The following is a 10,202-nucleotide window of genomic DNA, read 5'->3' as shown; positions in this document are numbered from 1 at the left end:
GAACACACAACCGAACGATCATGTGTATGTTTGGCCAACCATATACCGATGTTAGAATTAAAGGGGCCGACGTGTTGACCTTCGGCCGACGTCGGCCCAACGTATGTGTGCTGTCTGGGATATATATATATATATATATATATATATATATATAATAAGATTGCTTTAATAGGAGATTAACTCGCTGTTTGGTTAACTGGTGATCAGTAACCTTTAGCCAGAAAAGTTTTTTTTAAACAAAAAGAGCATGTATACAGCTATATTCAGCTTGTTTTGACACATTAATTAAAAATTTGTGGCTAAGAAATAAAGCCCCTTTACAGCCCTGGAGTTTCAAGGCTTAGATCGGCCCACCTCAGTTCACAACTGACTATATTAAACTCAGGTCATTTCCAGTTCAGTTTCTAATGACACGATCACGTCTTTTTCAAGCACACAGCTGCTTTTAAGATTAAAGGGGAGCTGAATCTCCAACACTATTCTTTACAACAGCACAACGTCCTTTCCTGCAATATCTGAATATATATTCTGTGCTGAACTCTTTATAGATATCCAGTCCTTTTATAACGGTGCTCACACGATAAGATAAAATATGTACACCTATATAAGTGACCCAAACAGTATTACATGTCTTAGCACTAAAAATGAAAATAAATGACTCGGGTGAGGTTTGAACTCCGGTCAGCGGCGTCATAATGAAACGTGCTGACCGCTGGACCACAATGGCTTCAGCATTTACTCTCCTTTTTAGATTTCTGATCAAGGTATGTCAGATTTATTTCAGTTTTTCTGCTTTGGTTTGTGCTAACTGATCCTGAATCTGTGAACTCTTTTCCACCGATTTAAAGGTTTTAATCATTCCCTGATTTCAATACAGAGTTACTGTAAAAATCTATTAAGATGACAATGTTATCTGTATTTAATTTAAACATTCCCTTTTATAATGATTTGTGCATAACTATGTATTCCCTAATGCAGTGGTTCTCAAACTGTTTTCATCAAGTACCACCTCAGAAAAAAATTGTCTCTCCAAGTACCACCAAAATGAGCAGTATTGAAATACAGTAGCGTAGTAGGCCCAATAAAGCAGCTACAACTCTGCACAGTTAAAAACACGTGGCAGATTACCTCAGAAATATAGGCTATATGTCATATACGGCATATTATATCCATCATTTTAGATACATTTTGAAATATGTGTAGCATGTACATGACATATTTCATTCCTCCGCGTACCACTAAAGGAAGCCTGCCACAGTTTGAGCACCACTGCCCTAATGTTATTTGCCTTTAAACATATAATAAAAAGAACAAATAAATAAATAAGAGCTGCTAAATTTGATTTTACTGATAATAATAAATCATTTCTAACAACCAAGACACGACAACCCTGTCTTAGTTTCTGAGGAGAAATATTAATATTTTTATTGACATTTATCCTGAATTTTAAGTAATGACCACAAAAAAATAGTATTTAACATCAGTATTGTAATAGCAAGTGTAGACAAACAGATATATTGATTAAAATAAGAGTCTAAAAAACCCCTTCAGAAATAGAGAGATAACACATGTACATTCACATTATGTGCTGCAAACAATAAATAAAAGACAAACTACAACATTTGAACTGAATGTAATGCTGTTTAATGGTTTTCTTGATTTTTCCTCTGGTTAAACATTATTCATTTGTGTGTGCTGTTTCTCTTCACTGTGATCTTCAGTTATTTTGTTCAGTTAGTTCAGTTTTGCCTTTGGTACTGACTAATCTATTGTATAAACACTCTTATTGAATATTATTAAACAGCATCCTATAGAAAATAATAATAATATAGCAGAGAGATCTGTATGAGGTGTACTCATTTATATAGAAACCTCTAATCTTATTTTACAGGTTCAACATTACTCTAAATATTCTTCAGAGACCTCTCAGATTTCATCTTAAATACCTTCTCTAAATCTTGCTTCAACACACTCGTGTTCAGGACACGCCCACAGACAGGTGAGTCTCATGAATATTCATGTCAGTGTCACTCTGTGGAGCCAGTAATATTTCAGGATGTACCTGTAGATCACACAGGTGTGTTTTAGTGAAGTGAAAGAGTGAAAGAGCTCAGATTGTGTTCCTGCTGCACAAGAGCGTCTGTACTTCTGCATGTGAGTTTAACACTTCTACATTACGCTGATTTGTGGAGATGATGAAGGGTTTATATGTGTGAATGTGATTTAAATGTCTGATCCTGAAGATCAAATCCTCAAACACAGATTAAACACTGAGTCAAACACGCTCATTTAAACACTGTGTCTAAAAGCTTTATTTTTAATCCCTTTAAAGTGTTTGTTCTCTTCTATATCAGACTGACTCAATAGTGTCCAATAATTCAGCATTAAATATAACTCTAAACATTCAGAGTCACCAAATCAAAAGTAAAGTTAAAGCAGACCTTCCAGTTGAACAGGAAGAAAAGCTGCTGAAAAACAACAAGCTGATGATCCTTAAACAACACTGCATTTAACCCTTTACTGTCAGAGTAACTCATTAACCAAATAGCCTCTTTAGTAGAGAGACATTTTAATACTCACTAAATCAACAATTGGCTGAACCTGAACTTCTCTTGATAAACTCTATATAACATGCATTTACCTTAAATCAAATGTGAAACAGCTGAGATGTCAGATCAGGGTTAAACCAACTGCATTCATGTTAATGACTATATATATATGTGTGTGTGTGTGTGTGTATGATAGTTTCCTGAAAGCTCTGCTAATGTCTGCATTGGTGTTTTAGCTGCAGTATGGCAGAGGAGCGAGTAAAGGACTCTCTCTCAGAGAAACACAGGTATTGACTCTGTTTTTACACCATTATTTCAACACTTTCACTGAAGAACAAAGACCAACAACAATGCACTTATTTGTGTTGCTATTGCCTGATCAAATGATGGACAAAGCTTCAGTTTACAGCTTCAGCAAATGTGTTTAGATCATTCTAGATTACAGACAGCTTGATCTGGTGACATATTTACCAGAGCTGAATATGTGTAATTTGTGCTGTTTAAAGTCCTGTACAACAACTGAATTAAGGCTTGATCAGATTTAATAAACATTTTGATTGAAATCAGAATACAGAATGAAAGGTTTTAGAGTCAAATGTGTTGTTCATTGACGATTCCTCTGGTGTGTTTATGTCTTCAGGGTGAGATCAGGAAAATATGTGTCCAGATCTGTATTTCTATTGAATGACTGCTCAAAAGATCCGCCAGACCTCGGAGAGAAAACACCATCATCTGCCCAAAGGTATTTTGAGGTTTACATTATTGGTCACACAAAAAATCTTAGCAGTGTTCATCAGGTTTTTAAAAAATATATAATTAAACAATACTTTAAGATTAGTCTTAGACCTTGAACAGCACCGTGAGGTTGTGATGCTCCTTCTCCACTGGTGTGTTTGTGTCTTCAGTGTGAGATCAGGATCATGTGTGTCCAGCTCTGTGTCTCTGAAAAGTGACCGTTCAAAAGGTCAACCACCAAACCTCAGAGAGAAAACACCATCATCTGCCAAAAGGTATTTAGTGTTTTACATTATTGATTACACATGGACTGTATTGTGTAAACCAACAATCCACCACTAGAAAATAAATCACACTACTAGAAGATAAATCACGACACTAGAAGATAAATCACGACACTAGAAGAAAAATCACGACACTAAAAGATAAATCACGACACTAGAAGAAAAATCACGACACTAAAAGATAAATCACGACACTAGAAGATAAATCACGAAAAAAGTAGATAAATCACGACACTAGAGGATAAATCACGACACTAGAGGATAAATCACGACACTAGAAGATAAATCACGACACTAGAGGATAAATCACGACACTAGAGGATAAATCACGACACTAGAAGATAAATCACGACACTAGAAGATAAATCACGACACTGGAAGATAAATCATGAAAAAAGTAGATAAATCACGACACTGGAAGATAAATCACGACACTGGAAGATAAATCACGAAAAAAGTAGATAAATCACGACACTGGAAGATAAATCACGACACTAGAAGATAAATCACGACACTAGAGGATAAATCACGACACTAGAAGATAAATCACGACACTAGTAGATAAATCATGACACTAGAAGATAAATCACGACACTAGAAGATAAATCACGACACTAGAAGCAAAATCACGACACTAAAAGATAAATCACGACACTGGAAGATAAATCACAACACTAAAAGATAAATCACGACACTGGAAGATAAATCACAACACTAAAAGATAAATCACGACACTGGAAGATAAATCACGTCACTAAAAGATAAATCACGACACTGGAAGATAAATCACAACACTAAAAGATAAATCACGACACTGGAAGATAAATCACAACACTAAAAGATAAATCACGACACTGGAAGATAAATCACGAAAAAAGTAGATAAATCACGATACTAGAAGATAAATCACGACACTAGAGGATAAATCACGACACTAGAAGATAAATCACGAAAAAAATAGATAAATCACGACACTAGAAGATAAATCACGACACTAGTAGATAAATCACGACACTAGAGGATAAATCACGACACTAGAAGATAAATCACGACACTTGAAGATAAATCACGACACTAGAGGATACATCACGACACTAGAAGATAAATCACGACACTAGAAGATAAATCATGACACTAGAAGATATATCACGAAAAAAGTAGATAAATCACGACACTAGAGGATAAATCACGACACTAGTAGATAAATCACGACACTAGAAGATAAATTACGAAAAAAATAGATAAATCACGACACTAGAGGATAAATCACGACACTAGAAGATAAATCACGACACTAGAAGATAAATCACTACACTAGTAGATAAATCACGACACTAGAAGATAAATCACGACACTAGAAGATAAATCACGAAAAAAGTAGATAAATCACGACACTAGAGGATAAATCACGACACTAGAAGGTAAATCATGACACTAGTAGATAAATCAAGACACTAGAGGATAAATCCCGACACTAGAAGATAAATCACGACACTAGAAGATAAATCACGACACTAGAAGATAAATCACGAAAAAAGTAGATAAATCACGACACTAGAGGATAAATCATGACACTAGAAGATAAATCACGAAAAAAGTAGATAAATCACGACACTAGAGGATAAATCACGACACTAGAAGATAAATCACGACACTAGAAGAAAAATCACGACACTAAAAGATAAATCACGAAAAAAGTAGATAAATCACGACACTAGAGGATAAATCACGACACTAGAGGATAAATCACGACACTAGAAGATAAATCACGACACTAGAGGATAAATCACGACACTAGAAGATAAATCATGACACTAGAAGATAAATCACGACACTAGAAGATAAATCACGACACTAGAGGATAAATCACGACACTAGAGGATAAATCACGACACTAGAAGATAAATCACGACACTACAAGATAAATCACGACACTAGAAGATAAATCACGACACTGGAAGATAAATCACGAAAAAAGTAGATATATCACGACACTGGAAGATAAATCACGACACTGGAAGATAAATCACGAAAAAAGTAGATAAATCACGACACTGGAAGATAAATCACGACACTAGAAGATAAATCACGACACTAGAGGATAAATCACGACACTAGAAGATAAATCACGACACTAGAAGATAAATCACGACACTAGAAGATAAATCACGACACTAGAAGATAAATCACGACACTAGAAGATGAATCACGACACTAAAAGATAAATCACGACACTGGAAGATAAATCACAACACTAAAAGATAAATCACGACACTGGAAGATAAATCACAACACTAAAAGATAAATCACGACACTGGAAGATAAATCACGACACTAAAAGATAAATCACGACACTGGAAGATAAATCACAACACTAAAAGATAAATCACGACACTGGAAGATAAATCACAACACTAAAAGATAAATCACGACACTGGAAGATAAATCACGAAAAAAGTAGATAAATCACAACACTAGAAGATAAATCACGACACTAGAGGATAAATCACGACACTAGAAGATAAGTCACGAAAAAAATAGATAAATCACGACACTAGAGGATAAATCACAACACTAGAAGATAAATCACGACACTAGTAGATAAATCACGACACTAGAGGATAAATCACGACACTAGAAGATAAATCACGACACTTGAAGATAAATCACGACACTAGAGGATAAATCACGACACTAGAAGATAAATCACGACACTAGAAGATAAATCATGACACTAGAAGATAAATCACGACACTGGAAGATATATCACGAAAAAAGTAGATAAATCACGACACTAGAGGATAAATCACGACACTAGTAGATAAATCACGACACTAGAAGATAAATCATGACACTAGAAGATAAATCACGACACTAGAAGATATATCACGAAAAAAGTAGATAAATCACGACACTAGAGGATAAATCACGACACTAGTAGATAAATCACGACACTAGAAGATAAATCACGAAAAAAATAGATAAATCACGATACTAGAGGATAAAACACGACACTAGAAGATAAATCATGAAAAAAATAGATAAATCACGACACTAGAAGATAAATCACGACACTAGAAGATAAATCACGACACTAGAAGATAAATCACGACACTAGTAGATAAATCACGACACTAGAAGATAAATCACGACACTAGAAGATAAATCACGAAAAAATTAGATAAATCACGACACTAGAGGATAAATCACGACACTAGAAGGTAAATCATGACACTAGTAGATAAATCAAGACACTAGAAGATAAATCACGACACTAAAAGATAAATCACGACACTAGAAGAAAAATCACGACACTAAAAGATAAATCACGACACTAGAAGATAAATCACGAAAAAAGTAGATAAATCACGACACTAGAGGATAAATCACGACACTAGAGGATAAATCACGACACTAGAGGATAAATCACGACACTAGAAGATAAATCACGACACTAGAGGATAAATCACGACACTAGAAGATAAATCATGACACTAGAAGATAAATCACGACACTAGAGGATAAATCACGACACTAGAGGATAAATCACGACACTAGAAGATAAATCACGACACTACAAGATAAATCACGACACTAGAAGATAAATCACGACACTGGAAGATAAATCACGAAAAAAGTAGATAAATCACGACACTGGAAGATAAATCACGACACTGGAAGATAAATCACGAAAAAAGTAGATAAATCACGACACTGGAAGATAAATCACGACACTAGAAGATAAATCACGACACTAGAGGATAAATCACGACACTAGAGGATAAATCACGACACTAGAAGATAAATCACGACACTAGAAGATAAATCACGACACTAGAAGATAAATCACGACACTAGAAGATAAATCACGACACTGGATGATAAATCACAACACTAAAAGATAAATCACGACACTGGAAGATAAATCACAACACTAAAAGATAAATCACGACACTGGAAGATAAATCACGACACTAAAAGATAAATCACGACACTGGAAGATAAATCACAACACTAAAAGATAAATCACGACACTGGAAGATAAATCACGAAAAAAGTAGATAAATCACGACACTAGAAGATAAATCACGACACTAGAGGATAAATCACGACACTAGAAGATAAATCACGAAAAAAATAGATAAATCACGACACTAGAGGATAAATCACGACACTAGAAGATAAATCACGACACTAGTAGATAAATCACGACACTAGAGGATAAATCACGACACTAGAAGATAAATCACGACACTTGAAGATAAATCACGACACTAGAGGATAAATCACGACACTAGAAGATAAATCACGACACTAGAAGATAAATCATGACACTAGAAGATAAATCACGACACTGGAAGATATATCACGAAAAAAGTAGATAAATCACGACACTAGAGGATAAATCACGACACTAGTAGATAAATCACGACACTAGAAGATAAATCATGACACTAGAAGATAAATCACGACACTAGAAGATATATCACAAAAAAAGTAGATAAATCACGACACTAGAGGATAAATCACGACACTAGTAGATAAATCACGACACTAGAAGATAAATCACGAAAAAAATAGATAAATCACGACACTAGAGGATAAATCACGACACTAGAAGATAAATCACGAAAAAAATAGATAAATCACGACACTAGAAGATAAATCACGACACTAGTAGATAAATCACGACACTAGAAGATAAATCACGACACTAGAAGATAAATCACGACACTAGAAGATAAATCACGAAAAAAGTAGATAAATCACGACACTAGAGGATAAATCACGACACTAGAAGGTAAATCATGACACTAGTAGATAAATCAAGACACTAGAGGATAAATCCCGACACTAGAAGATAAATCACGACACTAGAAGATAAATCCCGACACTAGAAGATAAATCACGAAAAAAGTAGATAAATCACGACACTAGAGGATAAATCATGACACTAGAAGATAAATCACGAAAAAAGTAGATAAATCACGACACTAGAGGATAAATCACGACACTAGAAGATAAATCACGAAAAAAATAGATAAATCACGACACTAGAAGATAAATCACGACACTAGTAGATAAATCACGACACTAGTAGATAAATCACGACACTAGAAGATAAATCACGACACTAGAAGATAAATCACGAAAAAAGTAGATAAATCACGACACTAAAAGATAAATCACAACACTAGTAGATAAATCACGACACTAGAAGATAAATCACGACACTAGTAGATAAATCACGACACTAGTAGATAAATCACGACACTAGAAGATAAATCACGACACTAGTAGATAAATCACGACACTAGAAGATAAATCACGAAAAAAGTAGATAAATCACGACACTAGAAGGTAAATCATGACACTAGTAGATAAATCAAGACACTAGAAGATAAATCACGACACGTGAAGTTTATTCATAAACTAATTTCGAGAGGAGCACGTGATTATGATTGAACACGGCTGGTTCTGCATTAGCATGCTTGATCCACCAATCAGGCCATTCCTAACCACTATAAAGAGCCAGGGTTTTCTCACTACAGTCATCTTCGATTTGAAGAATCCCCCCTTCCACCTCTACCTTTTCACCTTTCCCTCCATAGGGCAGCACGGTGGCTCAGTGACTAGCACTGTCGCCTCACAGCAAGAACGTCACCGGTTCTAGTTCCTTAACAGGCCGGTGGTCGTTTCTGTGTGTAGTTTGCATGTTCTTCCCGTGCTTACGTGGGTTTTCCCCGGGTTCTCCGGTTTCCTCCCACATTCCAAAAACATGTACAACAAGTTAATCGTTAAATCTAAATTTCAATACAGGTAATCTAATAATGCAGCATATCTTTTAATAGCCTTCAATCTTAATCTTTAGCTATTATAAAAAGGGGAGTTGTCGAGATCTACCTGAGCTCGAGGCTCCCCTCTCTTCCTCCAAACGGGAGGGAGCCCAGGGCTCAAGAACCTTCGAGCTCAGGGCTCTCTCCCGGGACAGCATGCCAAACTTGCTTATAATCAATCATCAGCTAAGTGTGAACTCTTGAATAGTAGATAAATCATGACACTGGAAGGTAAATCACGACACTAAAAGATAAATCACGACACCAGTAGATAAATCACGACACTGGAAGGCAAATCACGACACTAGAAGGTAAATCACGACAAAAGTAGATAAATCACGACACTTGCAGATAAATCACCACACTGGAAGATAAATCGCGACACTAGAAGGTAAATCACGACACTAGAAGGTAAATCAGGACACTAGTAGATAAATCACGACACTAGAAGGTAAATCACGACACTAAAAGGTAAATCACGACATTAGAAGGCAAATCACGACACTAAAAGATAAATCACGACACTGGAAGGCAAATCACGACACTAGAAGGTAAATCACGACACTAGTAGATAAATCATGACACTAGAAGGTAAATCACGACACTGGAAGCTAAATCACGACACTAAAAGGTAAATCTCGACACTAGAAGGCAAATCACGACACTAAAAGATAAATCACGAAATTGGAAGATAAATCACGACACTAAAAGATAAATCACGACACTGGAAGGTAAATCACGACACTAGAAGGTAAATAACGACAAAAGTAGATATATCACGACAATATAGATATATC

At 35.4% G+C, this 10,202-nt stretch overlaps 1 protein-coding gene across 2 annotated transcripts in view; it reads left to right on the top strand.

Moving 5' to 3' along the window:
* Positions 1 to 2,073: 2,073 nt before the first annotated feature.
* LOC137490822 (NLR family CARD domain-containing protein 3-like) overlaps positions 2,074 to 10,202 on the top strand; it is an 81,695-nt gene continuing 73,566 nt past the window's right edge. The window contains exons 1-4 of one of the 2 annotated variants that reach the window (XM_087249813.2): positions 2,074 to 2,154; positions 2,786 to 2,836; positions 3,190 to 3,291; positions 3,455 to 3,559. In XM_087249813.2, the coding sequence (XP_087105939.1) occupies positions 2,793 to 2,836; positions 3,190 to 3,291; positions 3,455 to 3,559 (251 nt within the window). In that variant the 5' untranslated portion in view covers positions 2,074 to 2,154; positions 2,786 to 2,792. Of the gene's footprint in view, positions 2,837 to 3,189; positions 3,292 to 3,454; positions 3,560 to 10,202 lie in introns of both variants that reach the window. The other variant, XM_087249814.2, reaches the window with a different exon arrangement.

The sequence above is a fragment of the Danio rerio genome, chromosome 4 (assembly GCF_052040795.2).
Source record: "Danio rerio strain M-AB ecotype USA chromosome 4, GRCz13ab, whole genome shotgun sequence".
NCBI lineage: Eukaryota > Metazoa > Chordata > Actinopteri > Cypriniformes > Danionidae > Danio > Danio rerio.
This window is presented reverse-complemented; position numbering and strand designations above follow the sequence as displayed.